General features: G+C 37.6%; 1 protein-coding gene across 1 annotated transcript in view; it reads left to right on the top strand.

The window, feature by feature from the left end:
- Positions 1-19,008, top strand: part of LOC105253928 (diacylglycerol O-acyltransferase 1) — a 90,611-nt gene that overhangs the window by 52,175 nt on the left and 19,428 nt on the right. Inside the window, exons 6-8 of the mRNA XM_011262291.3 lie at positions 9,891-10,040; positions 14,997-15,177; positions 17,089-17,197. Coding sequence (XP_011260593.1) covers positions 9,891-10,040; positions 14,997-15,177; positions 17,089-17,197 — 440 coding nt within the window. The remainder of the gene's footprint in view (positions 1-9,890; positions 10,041-14,996; positions 15,178-17,088; positions 17,198-19,008) is intronic.

Below are 19,008 nucleotides of genomic sequence, written 5' to 3'. Positions count from 1 at the left end.
GGGACTTCGATGTCGCGGGGAATTCTGTGGAAATGAACGACTCGTTGGTGGATTTCGTGGGTTCGAGTTTGCTGAAGTGAACCCGCTTTTGCCAACGCAACGTCACGGAGAGTCACGTCGAAATTCCAGTACACGTAGCCCGCGATGATCTTGGAATATTAATACCGACGACTGCGACATCGAATTACATTGTTTAACATTATATTAATTTAATACAGATAATTTTTCAAACTGAAAAAGATTTTATTCGTAGATTCTTCAAAATATCTTGATACATTATGTCGACAAAATTCGATATCCTTAAGTTACTTGTCGTCGAGACAGATCCCGTTACATGTCACGCGTGTGCATAATTTTATTATAAACATAAAAAAAATGTACTGAAAATTTCTAGGAATTACCGATTAATTAAAATTGATTATGAGAGTTGGAGGATGAATGGAGGCGTCTAATTCGCTTCGAAATGCGCCATAAACATCCATAAACTAGAGATGTTGCTCCATATCCCTCACTGTTGCTCCGAATCAAAATCTTCAAATTAGGAGTGGCGTTCAATCTGGATATCTCACGCATTGTTTCGACGTTGCACCGGCGTGCCCCGCGAGTTGCGGCCGAATGCCGCTCGCCTATCCTCGCGAATTCTACAGGATTCTTTTTCGCCGCAAACATCCGAGCGGGCAGTAGCATAGTGAGGATATCTCGAGAGCGTCTCGCGCGAGAATAGCCCGAATTTCCGCAGGGTTTCGGGTCAGGCCAAGAACGTCGTACCGTGAGTGTTTCGCGCTGCGGAAGCGAATGGTGTCTCTGATCCTGCGGATAGCGGCCAAGCCGTGACACGGTACATCGCGTGAACAATGCACAAGTGCGGTCACTCCCGCGATTCTGGCGACATTCGAGCGTCTTTTCAGCAGCCCCGAAAACGTTCCAATCAACGCTTCAGCCTGTGAACGACTTACATAAATTCTGTCACGAGGCATCGACAACTTGACGCGTTGATATAATGGCGAGTGCAATTTTGCGAAATTTTTTATTTCGAGAAATAATTCAGAGAATTTTTTTAGCTTATATTATTTTCGTTAGTTAGCATAGTTTACTTTACGCTGACTTAAATAGAAATTATAAATCTGTGAGCGTGGTAATCATGGTGTATTTGGAATTTTTAATAAATTAGTTATGACATTCGAGAATTGCCTCGAAAGCGGAAATAACATTACGATTGTGCGCTCGCGAAACGGATGGCATTTTGTACATTTTGCTTGTGCGAGACTAAAAGCGCGCCGTAGCGTGTCGAAAAGTCGCAGAAAAATAACATTTTCGACCGGAGATTGAAAATATGGAGCGGGAAATAGGGATGGGGAGAATAAAAACGAGTTCAATGCGCTTGCGTTGGTTGTTCAAGGAGTCTTCCTTTTACGCCAGCTCCGCCAAAAGAAAAACACCCTTCCATTACAAAACGACGAGCCCGATCTGGCATTCTAAAGTTGTCTATTGACTGCTTGGCAAAAGATATCACGCTCTTTTCCGATAACGCGCGTGTGCGTTCTCCGGTAAAGCGAATGCCGCCAGCAAAGTGCGTATCGCATCAGTATCATATCACAATTTGAGCTCGATATTACATCATTATCGATAATAAAGAAGCATAATATCAAATTTGCATTATTTCGGCATCACAGCAGCATTAAATGCTACAATGTTTTATGAATTATGAGGGAGTATAATAACAATAATATGTGCATTTTATCTAATTAAGAATTAACTAAATGGAAATTGATTAGTTAATTTTTGATATCCGTAATAAAATCAAATGAGTAATTAAAGTCTTGATCTCGCTGTTTATTACTGTCAGCCATTTTAGGCACTGAAATCATCATTCTGTCGAAAAAAAACTCATAAAATAGACAATTGCAAGTCTCGATGGCAAGATTTCGCACGCAGTAGGCATGCGTGAAACGAATGCGTGTCGTCTGCCAAAATTCTTCTTCACGCACGGTAACCCGACGAGGTGATTGCATTCCTGTGCCAACTGGATACCGTGCCAGAATCAGGGATGGTTTTGAAAGATTGGGGAATGGCGATAGAACGAGCGAAGAAATTGTGAGGACATAAGTAGGGAATTACACGTGCCGAGTGAATTACGAGTGGCGATCGATCCCGAAATACATACGCTTGTGTAAAAGGTAAAAGGCCCCGAGACGACAGATCGGGGAACAAATTTATCGTTCGCATCCGGCCGGATATCGTCGAAAATAAAGAGCTCGCGCTTTGCCACTCGCATGGCACCTCTCGGGTGAGAAACTTACGGTGCGACGTGAATTGTTTGCGACTTTTTCGCGAACGCAACGCAAACGGCCGGAGATTCATGCGGATAATAAATTATCTTAATCGATGTGTATGTAGAGAGATATTTTCAAACGACAATGAAAATTATTCTTGCATTTGGTAGCTTATATAACTTTTAATGATTTTGCGCTTTTTAAAACGAAGTAAATTGGAAAATTTTACGAATGAAGCTTTTAGTCCATAATTAGAAATTTTTTAATATTACTTAAATGGTTTAAAAAAGGATACGTCTTATATTTATACTTGATCAAAAATATTTATACGAACTTGTATGGATGAGAAATAAAGTTTATATTCGAATAATACACGATAATAAAGGCAAAAATGAAAAGATGAGTTTAAATTTATCTGATAATTAAATTTGATGAAAACTACTTTTCTTCTCAATCGCAAATAGGATTCCACAAATTTGTTCTCTAAATATAAATTCTATATAAGCATTTTTACATTTTAATTAGCTGCAGTTTTAGTTTAGCGAAAGATTGATCAAAATAAATTATAGTGGTTTAATATTTCAAATGCTAAAAATATTTGCTTGACGCAATCTCAGCTTCTATATTATTATTGCAGTTGCATAAAAAGTGTTGTAATTTCACACGTACATATTGGAATTAATTCCAACACATTAAAATAAATTTATTAAAAATGCACCATAGTAGCCATTTATAAAATATAGATTGGATTAAATCTGACAAAAGAAAGATTAATTATAATCATCGCGCGAAATATGAAATCTTTTCCTTCGATTATTAGTAGATGCTTATTGATTTGCAAGGATTAAATTATTACTTTGTCGACGATTAAAGTTATATGTAAACATATTATTTACTATCTATTTGAAACAGATCTGAGAGAAATCTTGGTGTAGTTTTTGATGAATCTGACGGCGAATAATATTGATAAATAAATATCATAGTATTCGCGTGCAAAGTCAGTCTCACGGTTTATCGATTTTCAAGTAGCATGTTAGTTGCGATAGTCGAGAATCGAAATTGCGCGAGATATACACGAAGTAGTTTCGCACAGTGCGAGATATAGCTGTAAATACCGTTATCATGTTGCTTTCCCGTTTCCATCGAGATGGCTTCGAGCTATGCCCGTGACACATCTCGCTTCTAGTAACGCATTGCACGAAATTATACGCTCCGCCATTTACCGATATAATTATACGCCTGCCAAACACCGCGAAGTTTCGACGTGCCGAAAATTTGTAACACGCAACTTTACTTGGCAAACTGATTTCGGCCTTCATTCATGAAAGTTGAGCGCCCACGCTAATTGCGTATTGTTTTATTAAATTAATGCGCGAGATATCTCGCTGCCATATTAAATTAAACTCCTTCGGCAATGACTCCAGACTGGTAATTCACGAAAGAAAACGGGGCAAAAAGAGCAACGAGATGCGTATGGAGAATATATGATAATAATTTTACTGTTTGGTAGACGGCAGAGAGAAAATGCAGAAATTTTTCGCAAGTATACAAAATTAATATAATTAGTCAAGTCATGTTTTCGCTTTAATATGCATGTTTCGTTGCAGTCGCAATCTCTTCTAATATTCTCCAAACGCTCCGTGGAATTTTTTAACGTGGAATTTTACATTTTATGCGAAACTGAACTTAATATCGGATCGCATAATTTGAAACGTAAAGCTTCCTACCCCGGCTCTCCAATTTTCACGCACATCGGCGCGCAATCGGGAAACGCATGGAATCGAAAATGCAGCGCGGCGGTCTCCGATTACGATCGCGTCAGAAATATACCGTTTCACCGTGGCAGACAACTCGATCCTCTTTTTATCATCCTCTTTCCCGGTACTTTTTTCCGAGAGCATCGATTTATACGTCGGCATCGGCTCGGAAATGTATCTCGGGCGCTGCAGTTTCGCGTCTCCACGCGTTGTCACGCCAAGTGCAACGCACACGCGATGCAGCCGTAACATTGTTCGTCTCGACGCGGACTTTGATGCCGCCTGACAAAGGAATTAATCGAATTACATCGACGGGAGAAAGAATATCGGCTTCTGAAATGGAATGCGCGCGCGTGCGCGGATACCGCGATATAAAATACGCAGTCGCTCGGAAATCAATTCTAAGTTTCATCTGTCACTTCCTATCACGTATCAGATAGCGAATTGTCACGGACAATTATTTATTGCGTAGGAACAATCGCGAGAGCTACAAGTGTCAGCGATACATGATATGGTGAATATGACGAATATTAATTTTGGATATATCGGTGTAATCAGTGATTCCTACTCTCTTTCAACGTCTCATTAAAAAATATTTAATCACATCCTCGCATTTGATTTACATGGATGTGATAATCAAATACACGACAACAAATTTCCTTATTTTTATAATTATATTCTATATAGTGCTTACATTTATATAGGAAAAGCAAAAGACAGACAGAGAGAGAGAGAGAGAGAAGGGTGAAGAGTAGGATGGGAAAGTGAAAGAATCTTTCTCCAGGGAACAATAGCGGCCGAATTGGAAACCGATGTATTACTCCGAAAAACAAAATACTAGTTTCTCGTAAGAGAGCAAGTTACCTCGCTTGATAAGATTCTTTAGTGAGTTTTATTGTAGATTGGTACCTCATGCGTTTGTAAATTCACACCGAGTTCCATTGTGCTCGCTCGTGTTGATATAAAGGATGAAAGCTGGATCCACGATCGCAAATGCATCTCAAGAAGGACGTCGTGGTCTATGGAGCACCTTTCACGCTCGTCACCAGACAATTCAACAGATTGCTTCGTTTCAGCTGACGCGCTGAGATGGATTCTAATCGAATGGCTTTTCTTTCGGATCAGGATACATTTACACAGAATAGTGTTGAATGCGTCTAAACTGTGGAAATGACGTCAAAAGCATGAAAAAAAATAATGAAACAGAGAAGATTATATGATATAAAAATAAAAAATTAATATTTGAATATCAATTAGAACGATTTACGTTAATACATCATTTGATAATTTTAATTTTGTATTCATTTGATATATATATGACTCTGAATATATATAAATTAATACATGCAAAATTGTAAAGTGTCAAAATCTTGATTTATTTTATATTTAAGCATACTGAAATATATATATATATATATATATATATATATATATATATATATATATATATATTCATTTCAGACGCTTCCAAGATTTTTAAAAATTTTAATGCAATGTATTCGGATACCTTGAATTTTCCACACTTTTTACTTCTCGTTGAAAATTTGATGAATTTGATGCTTTTCAATATTCGAACAATCTTTATTCCTCTAAGAATACATTTAATATTTTTTTACAAGTCTTTAACAATATTTTTAATTGTAGCATTACTATACTTTCATGCTAAAATAGTTAAGGGTTTGATTGCAAAACATAAAAAAATAGTATTTTATTTTCAGAAAATTTTTATCTGTCAATCTATCGATAAAAATTGATCTTATATTTTACAGTTTTTTCTTTCCTTTTCTCGATATGTTTTTCGCGATACGAAAAATGCGAATTGATGCATTTTGATTAGAAACTACTTTCGCGTGTACTTTGAAACGAAAAAGTCGTGATGCTTGAGCATCGCAAACGAGAAAACGTATCGTCGAGTGTGTCTTCCGTGAAAGAAAGTCTTGATCATTGATCTGACTCTTTCTTTTATACTTGCCGTGCGCACGGAAGCGTGCACGATGAAATTCGCCGGGGAATGTTATACCAAGCGCGGTCTCGCTGGAAATTGTGTTTCGCTGTTTGTTCCTCCGTCCGTTCAGGAGCTGACATTAATTTAACCTTGTACGAGGTGTATCTAAAAAGTTCCGCCAACGCGAGCGCGAAGCAAAGACAGATGACGTTTGCAGAGAACTGAATTCTTATTTCTCGCTGTAACATATCACAGTGCGTGGTATTTGAAAAAAGAAGCGACACAAATATCAAATAAAAATGCTCCTTCGTGTTACTGACGAATGTCGAATGGATGTAGATCTTATTAGAGCGTTTTTAATTCAATACGATATTTTACGTGAAATTTATATGTGCATTTTTAAACTAAAAATTATTTAAAGTCCTACATCAACTCTTGACGTTATTATTATGGAGTGTATTCGAGTTCAAAATTTTCTCAATTTCCGATGTTAAATTCTACACGAATTTGAATCAAAGTTTTATACATCGGGTGTTGACGTAGAGAGCGAAAGGGCTGAAAATGGGTTGGCGAGGTTGGGAATTGTGGGTCTCGAGGTGCACTAGACGACAATAGTCCACCGAGAACTGACAATTTCTCAGTTCGACGAACGGCTATGGAAAATTGAGGAACTATTTTCACACGCGGTACGTCATCCCCATCGGGCACCAATGGTAGCACAATGCACTCCCGTCGATTCGCCTCGGCCATACAGGGTGCACTGGGGCGATAGTCTTGCTCACCGCTATCGGCAGGGCATTTTGTCGCGACAATTCGCTCTTTTTGATATCAAGTGAAATATAGCCTTCGTCGAACATGCGGAAATTTAATGACTTCGCGAAGATTGAAAAGTAATCTTCTTCGAGCTTTACCGTACCTTTGGGAGACGTTCGAGGATATCCGTTGCGTTTACACTAAATAACTTTGCAGAGCGGTATTGATGAGATGGTGAGTTTAATTCCCGTACTCTCTCAACGAAGAAATATACCCTTCTGTCGAAACAAGACAAATAAGTAAAGGTAAATCTTTGAAAAACTACATATCTTTCACAAGAAAAGAGAGAGACTGCTGTCACGATCTTTTTAAAATGGAAAAAAGTAAATATATCATAAAGAAAAACGAGGCAAAATCGTATTAAAAGGTAGATAATAGATAATTTTTTGTAGCCTCTAATTTTAAAAAATTCATGGATTAGGATATTTTTTTGGAAACAAATTTCTTTCATTCCTTTATAATTAAATGAATAAATAGATCGATGCGATACTTGACTCGATTTTAATCCGCTCAAGCCGATATTAGAATTCCTTTTTACGATAGGATAATGAGATCTGGATTAGATGCAGTCTCCACCCGGTAGATTCGTCGTTTTGCAACAGAGCGCATACACGAAATACATATATGCGCGTCACGACATTTGGCAATTACCTCGGCTTGTACGAGCACTCGATACGCGCGTATAACGTCGCCGGTTTGCCCGAGCGAATACTGCGGACGACAAGCCATAAACGGTATAAGCGGCAACGAACGGCGCACTAAAACGCGTCCCGAGACGCGTTTTGACTGTCAAATGCCTAATGCAGTTTGGCAGTTGTCGAACAAGATCGAGGTACTCCGGAAAAACACCTCAACCTTATTAAATTTCCCACTTTACGAATACTGACATCTGTCACTTAGATTTAATAAAAATTTTCCTCGGGCAGTTTTTGCGAGAACGATGCGCGTCTTGAGGGCAAAGCGCCAAAGCGAAAGGAGGGAGGGATTACAAATGGCAAGCTCGTTGTCAGGGTATACTCTAAGGATAGGTCTCGTTGCTTTGCAACGTATGTTGAAGTTGTTTAGCTGGCGTGCGGCGGTCCTACGAGGGTGGCAAATACATGCATTGGAGCATATTTCGCGGAAGTGCTTTGCCGCGTTCGTGCATTGCCGACGAGCATGTATACATTAACGAACGATACCATCGCCGTGTAATATTTGCTTCGGGCTCTCTCTCGTTTCCCCATTATCGCCCGTCGATGTTGCGGCCAATGGGGGAGAGAGGAAGCTGTCGCTCTCGATCGCTTCGACGATTGTGATTTGCGCCGTCGCTGTCGCCGATTGTTACGCGCTCATATATAACCAACGTTCTGTTTATCTGTTATTTTCCTGTTCGATAGTCCGCAAACTAATTCCAACAAAGTGAATGACGGTACACTTGTCTCCGTCAATCTATCACGATACTTAATTTTCTCTCACAATCGATATTTTATCTGCCGCCTTGTCGTCCTTGCGTTGGAAAGAATTAATAGCGCGAGTGCGGATATAAATCTTCGCTGACATCCTAGACGAGCTAGCGCAGGTATAAATGAGAGTCGGGACACAGGTAGAGAGTGCGAAAGCACGCAAAAGCGAAAGGGGTAGTAGAACGGTTTCGTTCCATTGAAATTATGTCCTTCCGTTCGCGCGGAATCTCGTCACCTTGGGATGGCTTGGTAGCAGGCGCGATTTAATTAAGATACGAGCAATCCGGAACGCGAGAAGGAGGCCCACGCCCGATGGAAATATCGGAAAATATGAGGATCGTGCCGGCGTCACCTTCGTCAACCGTGTCGGCAGTTTTCCGACGACGCGATCACTGGCACCGCTTAATAATAACGGACATTCTCGGGATCGCGATGGGAATATTGGATAGATAATTAAGGAATATAAGTGGCAGTCAATCATTTATATAAGTATCGTGGAAAAATCTACGATCGTTGTATACAGAGTGTCCCAAAAGTCTGGATACAGTCGAATATCTCACATAGAATGCATTTTAGAACAAAACGCTTTAGACAAAAGTTGTAAGGATTAAAAAGATATATTTAACTGTAACATCCATTTGACATTGAGTGACGTCGCCAAGCTTAGGGCAAGGTCAACTTGAATTTTTTAAATGGAACCCCCTATTTTTTATTGCATATTTTTGTAGCTTACCTCGAGAGCTTTTCAAAACACTATAATAAAGTATTTCTTCATTGAATACTTTTCAAGTTACGAGGCTTGAAGTAATTTTTTAATTTTACATAAACCATAAAATATCTAGTAAAAAATTCATTTTTGGATTATTTTACCTTAATACTTTTATGTACAAAATAATGAGAGGAATCAATTGGTGTAAAGAAAACATACAGTTGTTTCGAAGAAAAAATATGGAATTGTTAATTGTAAATTACATATTTTTTCTTCGAAACAACTGTATGTTTTCTTTACACCAATTGATTCCTCTCATTATTTTGTACATAAAAGTATTAAGGTAAAATAATCCAAAAATGAATTTTTTACTAGATATTTTATGGTTTATGTAAAATTAAAAAATTACTTCAAGCCTCGTAACTTGAAAAGTATTCAATGAAGAAATACTTTATTATAGTATTTTGGAAAGCTCTCGAGGTAAGCTACAAAAATATGTAATAAAAAATAGGGGGTTCCATTTAAAAAATTCAAGTTGACCTTGCCCTAAGCTTGGTGACGTCACTCAATGTCAAATGGATGTTACAGTTAAATATATCTTTTTAATCCTTACAACTTTTGTCTAAAGCGTTTTGTTCTAAAATGCATTCTATGTGAGATATTCGACTGTGTCCAGACTTTTGGGACACTCTGTATATCAATCATTTATACAAGTATCGTGGAAAAACCTACGATCCTTGTATATGTACACAGTGTTTGTAGAGAGAACGAGAAGTTATGGCAATTTTGTGTAATCGCGATTACGCGTATATATTGCTGCGAAAAAAAAGTAAAATATTACACTGAAGTTTAAGCAACGAACGTGTGTACATTTAAAAATAAAAGTATTAACTTTACGATGTTTAAAACATTTCGCTTTTAATACTATTTTACGGTTTGTTGTTGCAGTTGGCGCGATGTACGTGTGCATGCTATACGCCATACTCTTTTTAAAGTTATGGTCCTACATACAAGTGAACATGTGGTGTCGCTTGAGCAGCCGAAAGAAAACCACGCAAGGCAGGATGAGGCGTCAGTTGTCCTACAATAATCTTCAGTGTAAGTATAAAAAGTTTTATATATATATTATAATCTTATATCTTTGTGATATATTTTAGTAGCGTCATAAATTAACGCGTTTTATGCGTGTGTATTTTCTGTATGTGTGCTTACAGCATAAATTTTTATCAGAAGACTAAAGATAAAACAATGGATGATAAAATCTTTCTTATGCTTATACATTTTTGCATACTCGATATTTACGATTTATTTTACGTATACTATCTCCTACTATACGCATGACTTTTTACGTGGCATGTTGTCTGCCGTATGTTTTTTTGTTTATTTTTACGAGGCTATGATACTATAATACGTTTCATCGATGCCATCAAAATCGTACTTAACCGAGATCTTTGCTCGGGTGGAAGTTGACGGTGTAAATCTTTGCCGTTACGTGCATTTGCTTTTAGATAATGCATATATTCAAATAATGCATATTATACGAATCGGTAATCCATCGCATTTGTATTTGCACGATCCTAAAGGTCCATGCACGATATATACGGATACGATTCATTCATGTGTGCGAATATATATCTTCATGTATGCATGTGGGTTGGAGAAAAATAATTTGCATAATGGCGGTTTAAACCGCTGATCTCTCAGGTCCATGTTTTTGGTGTCGGATGCATTGTGGTCAGCATCGATTATTTGCGATCGACACAGTCAAATTATATGAGCGGTCTTTAAATAAACTCGTTACGCAAACTATTAACTCTTCTTCGGTCTTCTCTACAATTGTAGCGACATTAAAACAGTGAGTCGGAACGTTTGCACTTTTAATCGTGATTGTGCAAACGATCGATCGTACGCTCGACATGACGGAGTTGATTGGCGCGTATGTCGAATGGATTCTGATCGCGTTTAGGTAAATGCGCGATGATTTATACGATATCACTCGAAGCTCGTTTTGCACGAAACATACTGGGAAAAAAAAATTATCAAGAGTAGTTAGAGCGTCAAAATATAGAGATTACTTGAAATCCTTTATCTTTCGATGCACACTTTGGATTAATTTTAAAACAAAAAAAAAATATTTATTAGAACTTTTTGATATTTTTGAATATACGAGAAAAAGAGCGAATCCGAGTGAGCTTTCATATGTAAATGTGTGCGTATGCCGTTGATTGCGAAAATATACGAATGCGCGATAAGCAAGGCGTTTATGCTTCATCGAAGCGAGAATTTTCTCATGAACGAGTAATTTCCGACCTTCCTCTAAATTTGGCGCGTCCAAGGTTCCTCCGCGTTTCGCATCGCAAATTAAGACAGGTATTCTCCGATACGGACACGCGCGTATTCGCGTACTGCGTTTCATTTGCAATTAATTAGCCCGTTATCCGCACGGCCGATCTGCGCCGTCCCCCCGTTGACGAGTCCTAATTACAACGCAAAAAGTGTGACGTAGTTTAATATAATTATCGAGAGCCCGTGTTCGCGCGACGCTTGGACGCTTCGACGCTCATCGCGTGGCGACCGATGCGACGACAACCGGCCGATCGATCGATAGACAAATGGAATCGACAAAAGCCCACCCGCGGGACTCCGTTATTACGACCACGAGCTTCGTGTAATCTAGCGAACCGGGCGGACGCTGTGTAATTTTCGCCCTCTCCGCCTAACCCAGGCTCCTATAGCGCGTCGTATTATTACGCCCGTAATAACGACGTAGAGGCAGCCGCGAAGCCTGTAACCTAGAGTCGCGTATACGCATCGTCAAGGCGGGGCACTCTTGCGTTTTTGTTCGTCACGGCTCGATCGATCATGCGAGAAATGAAGCTTCGTCGGCTCTCGCCTTTCTTAGGAAGAGAAGCCGGGAACTTCTCCTTTATTCTCCCCGCAAAAGTTTATATCTCTTGTACTTTAAATAATGCGCATACATCGAATTTTTCTTTCGGAAAATCGATCTACTACTTACTTTAACGTAGCAACTTCTAGCGAATAAAAAAATACACCGATACACCTGGTACAATGATCAGATATATAAGAATAAATGCTATTCGGAAAGCCAATCGAATCAGCTGGGAAAATAAAAGGGAATCGGTACTTAATTTAAGAGATTACTAGAGTTGAAAGAAAAATGGACGTCGATGTCGTTTTTAAGACTGCGTCGCGTCGAGGATGCAAGACAATTTACGAGTCTACAGGATTGCGTGATCAAAGATCGCAGGCAATCGTGTCTACCGGCGAAAGTCTCTTCTTCCTCCTTTTTCGGCGATGAGGCTGCTTAATTTGTGAGACTTCTCATTCGAGCGGCGTCCTCGTAAGGTTGCTACCTCTTCCACCTTCAGCCACCCTCTACCTCTGCTCCTCGATATCGATCCCTTTTTTCGCCCGTTCGTCCGCCGCGCCAGTTTCGAGATATATGAACGAGGGTCGTCTTAAACGCGAGGCATCCCTTGGCACAAAAGACGAAATTACATTGGCCCTCGAGACGCCCTCGGGCCAAGATTGAAAAAAATAGAAATTACACCCGTCGCGAACGGAAGCTCGCTCGATTCCGCCTCACGAGATTTCCTTCTCCCCCCCCCCCCCCCAATACAACCACATCCTCGATTTTCTTCCACCCTTCTGCGACTATTTATGGACGTGATAGGAGCGGCTAAGGAGACTCGAGAGCACAGGTAGGCGGATTTTATGCAATCGGAGGATGCAAAGTAGATCTTTGTCGAAACGTCATAAATTTCGTACACACATACTTTCTTTCTCTTGTCGGGCATAATTTAATTTTCTATTATTAGTAATTTAAAATGCTAAAAAAGATCTCAATATATATAAATATTACACTATTATATTATTATATATATTATATATATTTGATTTGTTGGGCTCAAATTTGCGGTACAAGCTATTGCGAATTCAATGGTGATTTGATTAGTAACGTTACTGAAGACACTTGATTGCTCACTTGATTCTAGTTTACACATGTATACAGCGTATAATTATTGTTGTCTATTGTACAACGCTGCTAGTGACATGGCACATTAATACAAGGATGTCGTTACGATGCAGTCAAGTCATCTCTCAGTCATATTGAGATAAAGAATGTCACACCGTCGAACTGTATTAAAGAACATCGCGAAATAAAGTTTATCGCGTTACAGACAAAGAAAACTTTCCTTGTACCTGATACTATTTTATCAGCATAAATAGTAAATGAAGCAAAAATAAATAGAGAGCATCAATTATCTTTTAATTTCAAGATACATTTAAAACGTAAAGATAGATACATTTAAAGCAAAATTTAATTGATTCTATGCTTAACTGAATATATATATAAATCTTTTATAAATCGTAATTTTATCTACAAAGTAAACATACCAAATAATGATTTTTTGATCTTTTCTCGTTTTAAACTATTATTATAAAACGAGTTATATTAACGCGATTTATATATTATAAATTATAAATAAATTATAAATTATAAATAATATAAATATATTATAAACGAGTTATATTAAAGCGATATTAATAGTTTAAATTTGTAATTCTGCTTGTCAATAAAATTGGCAAAAGATTCGAGCATTTATATAATTGATCAGTCGGAAATATTCCAAATAAATATAAACAGTTTCTGTAAACCGAGGATTAAAGAGAACAGTTTGCAATTAATAATCTGCCGACGAAAGGAGAGCGAAAAAGAGAATGAGAATTACACTGATGCGGTGGCCAAAGATCACAGATTCGATCAAACGAATTTACGTGAAACGTTAACGAATCATTAAACCGTTTCTGTGTGCTTGCGCGCGATCATGCACTCGTTAATTTTGTATATTCGGATATTTGGATATTCGCCGAAATTACATAGCGATTTTATTATTTCTATTGGTGAGTTTGCGCTCCTCGCGGTTTCATTCAAGATGTCCTCTTTACGTACCTTTATATTTGCAAAATAATTGCGATACACGATTAATAATATACAAATATAAATGTAAACATGTTACAATCGAGATAATTATTTTGTGTCTCATTTTTTTAATTACTGGAAAAATGATGCACGGTGCGATGTCTTGGACAATATTTTTGTAACGAAATTTCTTTCATTCTATCATACAATAATGGATCTCGAACGAGGCAGAGGGAAAAGGAAGGAGCAATGCTTATTTCGCTATTCGAAGGGAGGAAAAGCGGAACGCGAAAGTAAATGGAGGGCACGAGGAATTTAATTTGGTCGAATTCTTCTAACATTTATTACGTAGGGATGTAGAACGACGTTGGGGCTCTCGGTCGTCGACGCGACGTGGGCGTCAATCGGCGTCGTGGAGAACGAGCCGCGAGTAGCGCGAAATCCCAATGTCGCGACGCAACCGAGACTGTCGAGTAGAAACAGCGCGGCTTGACAGTCGGCGCAACTCTTATTTGAATTCCAGATTATTGAATTCCGGATTATTCATCCGGATTTGGATAATTGAGGGGATTCTATCAGTTACTGGTCCACGTCGGAGCGGGATTAGACGCGCAGATTAGAATCCGCGTGCTGAGAAATCTCAACCGAGGAAATCGCGCGAGCGCGTTCGGTTTTGGTTGCTTAAGGACAACCCTTCGAAAAGGTTGTACGAAAGAAGATGTAATTGTGAAATTTTTAGGAAAGTTCTTTCGAAACTTTCATTTTAATTTTTAACAGACTGCGATCGAGCAAACATTTAGAACTTCTCTGCAAATATTCTTCTTTGTAAGATACTTAGGTCCTGTTAGTCTAACATTTTGTTATGGATTCCATCTTTCTGATCTTCTCTTTGCCTCCAAAAGTTTTTCCGCACAAATGCTTATTCGGTTTTATCTCTATCTCTTATTTTTCTCTGTGACTCGGCCGATTGTTACATATTTATTTATGGAAAACAACCTTCTTATTTGGAATAAAAGTAGTTAAGAGACACTCTTGATAACATCGTGTATAATTTATTTTACTTTTGGTTAATGACAATAAAAATTGACGAAAATCTTTTTCTGTTGTAGCTTCCAGTGTCAAACAAAATGCAAGTGATGTCAGTGATTTCGAGCACGAGATGAACGATCACGGAAATACATTGGTGCAATATCCTGACAACTTAAACTTTACCGATCTCTACTACTATATATTGGCGCCTACTTTGTGCTACGAACTAAACTTTCCTAGAACGCAACGGATTCGCAAGAGGTGAGTGATCTGGTGTCTTGGTTTTTATTTCGAATGAAATTATTATTTAATTTCAATCGAAAATGCGAGTTTGCAATCTGCATGTTTTTCGCGAAAATATATAATTTTTAAGCGACGATGAATTATGAATTTCTCCGGAATCATTTTGTCCAATCATCTCATGAAATTTCCAATCTCATGGGATTGGAATCGACTTGTTATCTGCTCGTAATATATTTCAGTTGTTTAGGAAAGGGTTTTGGAAAGCATTTGAAAGTTATGCGAGATAGGACCTCTCCATTCGACTTATTCTCACGAAGGAATATAGTCCTGTTTCTGTTTACATATGTTTTCAAGAATCTCGCTATAGATTCACTTTAAGAAACGAGTCGAGTGGAAACTCGATATTGTCTGAGTTCGGGCACGCGAGATCATACATTGCGTGAGGCGTATAAATCCGTGTTTACTCTCAGATTTCTCATATAGATTTCAGCCTGGCGCAACCCCTGCGCTATTCTCCTCTTTTGAGTCTTATTTTCCTTTCGTAAAGAATACCAGCAGATGCCAAAGTCACCGGTTTACGAAACTCAGATTCCTGCAAACAAATTCCGAAACTCCGAGAAGAGAATTTAAAGATTCCTCATGATTTTATCGAGAACAAATTATTTGTGTAAGTCAAAATTGAACAATTTGAAACAAGTTTCAAATTTTATGTTGAACCTGTATGTGTAAAATTTTAATTTAAGATGTGTCATTTATATTTTATTAATACGAGTATAATATAATTGGAAATGTGCACAGAAAATCTCTTTAAACCTCGATAAGTTCTGCTACTTGCTCAATTTCAACATATTAAATTGTAATTAGCAATTTGAATATTACGATATTATTACGATATTATTAATATGATAATAATGATAAAATAAAACGTGAATTATTATAGATTGTGTTAAAAAAGAGCATTAAATATCTTTGCACACATAAATTGATATCAATTGAATTTTCATTTAGATTATTTATTTAATATTAATTATATATCTCGAATTACTTATTATTTTGAAAAAAGATTATATATCATATTTTAATCATAAATTTAATAAATCTACGCGTCTCTTATCTTTCTCCAAATTCGTTGTTCCATTTATATCGCCGTCCCTTGACGATTTTTATAGCTCGCCTTACCGGTTTTCATAGTTCGCGTTTCCCTTTTGTGCACCAGTATATGCTTTGTGCAATAGCGTTCATCGAAAAGTGCATCCAGACTTTGCTTGTCGCCGTCAGTTTACCGGATACGAAACTCTCGTGGATGACGTGCCATCGAATGGCAGCGTCGTTTCGCGCGACAGCACTCAAAAGTCGTATTTTCGATTTTTCGAGAATCGGTAGAATATGGTTGAGAGAACGGATCGGATGGTAACGAGAACGAGGGTGTGGGAATTCATGGGGTGACCGGAAATCGGTTTGCGCCGTCGATAAAATCTGAGAGCAAATAGATGTGTACTGGTGTCGCATAATGATGAATGTAATAGAATCACGTGGAAACGAATTAGGTCGGACGGCCGATAAATCCGATAAAAGGTACATCTGCGCGTTCGCTGTAATGGCAGAAATATCTAGATGTAAAAACGATAAAATTATATTATTCTTTTTTAATGATAGCCGTATATACAATATTTCGTTTTTTAATGATAGCCGTATATACAATATTTCGTTGTTAAAACATACACTGAGAATTTCAAATTATATGTACAGAATTTAGACATAATTAAAATTAAATAAAATTATATACATATACACATATGCATATGTATATATATGTATTAATCACGGAATTATTTTTTAATATTAAAATAAGAGAGTTCTTTTTTTTTATAGTTTTTGATATTAAAATAATATTAAGATTCTCTCACCCGCGTATCATTTAATTTGCAGGTTCCTTATAAAAAGAATATTGGAAGTCGTTGTAGGATGCCAGGTGGTGATGTCGCTTTTCCAACAGTGGATGGTACCTTCCGTAAAAAATTCATTGATTCCCTTTAGCGTGAGTATTTGATATTACATTTTTATAATATTTCAAGAAATATCTTGTTTTGACTCCTAAATTCAAAAATCCTTTTTTATTAAATTCCCAGAGAGAAAGAGAGAGGGAGAGAAAGAATACATTTTATATTTATAAAATTCTTCCAATAAATCAATTTTTTGTCCGAAGCGCAACGTATTGTTCGCTCCCTTACTAGCTTTTATTCTCGAACAATATGGATAATGATCTATTGATGTCTCGTGCGATATCTCGCGCTTTATTACGGGAGCTAATTATTTATCGCGGTAACCATAAATAAGCCAGACTAACCATGAAAGCGAAATAACTGGTAAGATACAGGGGCTGAGAGACGAGCAGAAATGTAATTTGGTTTCGGCAAATAGGAACGATCAATCTTTCGAGTAATGCGGAAATTCGATATATATAGGTATACAAGAAATTTTGTGTGTGCCATCCTGAACAAGAATATAACCGTGCTACCGAATGCTCCCGCGCGTTAAAATACGCAAGAAAAAGAGAGCTGTTGCATGCGCCGCAGTTGCAGTAATATTATTGCAAGTTGCATCTGTAGGCAATATATCTCTTCACAATATACCGTTTCGTAATATTACGAATAGGATGTAAATTGCATTTCTTAAAATGCTAAACAGAACGCGAAAGGAAAGAGGACTAAGAGTTTCAGCGACACGTACAAAGTATATTTTTTATCGCTTATATTCGCTCCAAAGTACAGCTGGTATATTTCATGATGTTAATAACTTTGTCGCGTGAGAATTCGCGGCGTCTCCATCCGTCGCGACAACAAAACATTTACAGCGGAAACAGTATATATGCAATTTATTTCCGCGCTGCTGGCGGTTCTTGATAAAAATGAGCGAAAGTGAGAGGAGGAACAAAGAATGTGTCAGCGGCATGTAGTTTTTCCCGTTCACGTCGCAATAATGCTCGGGGCACGCCATCAGTTTTTATCTCATGCGGAGTTAAATCCTCCTATACCGCTATGATTTGCCAGTTATATTTGATCCTGCGGGAGGTTGACGCGAGTGATATTTTCGTTGCAAATATCCCACGTGTTCACTTGCAGCGATGTCCCGTCGGTGCGATAAAAGTTAAATACGTTCGCAGAGTCTAAAATTGTCATTTATTGCCGACGTGCGATTCGTCAACTGAGATTTGAATGACATCTTAATTTCACTTTAATACATCGAATTAAATATTTTAATCATTAATATTTGCCAGTATTAAATTGGATGTGACAGTTGGCTTACCTGTAACAATTATTTTCTCTTCAGAAGAAAGAAAAAGCTGAAAAAGCGAGAAACTATGAATGTACTCCTCTTTTTTATTCTCTTATTGTTTCGTAATAAATTATGTAACATGTCATTAAATATATGACATGCATCATTTTTCTTTTTTCTTTTTTTTGATATGATTTTTATACATTTTTCTATGAAGGCAGATAATGAAGAGATGTAGCATATTTTAAATTAATTAAAAAAATTCATACGCGTGCGCGCATGGAGAGAGACGATTAATTAGCCAATTATCAATCGTCGCTGATGAGGTGTAATAAACGAACCGCTTAATTAAATAAGCTACATTCTGAGGGGAGAGGAAAGGGAAAGGGATCATTTAAAGCGCTAATTAGAGGAGTACGAGGAGGGTCTGATTTCATATTATATGTACTTTTGATTTGATTTTATATGTACATACTTTTTAACTCCACATACGTGTGCACTTATATTATAGCTTTGATCACACGGTAACGAGGAATACATCGATACATGTCACAAATGACGAAAATTTTCCAT

The sequence above is a fragment of the Camponotus floridanus genome, unplaced genomic scaffold (assembly GCF_003227725.1).
Source record: "Camponotus floridanus strain SB8 unplaced genomic scaffold, Cflo_v7.5 scaffold11, whole genome shotgun sequence".
NCBI lineage: Eukaryota > Metazoa > Arthropoda > Insecta > Hymenoptera > Formicidae > Camponotus > Camponotus floridanus.
This window is presented reverse-complemented; position numbering and strand designations above follow the sequence as displayed.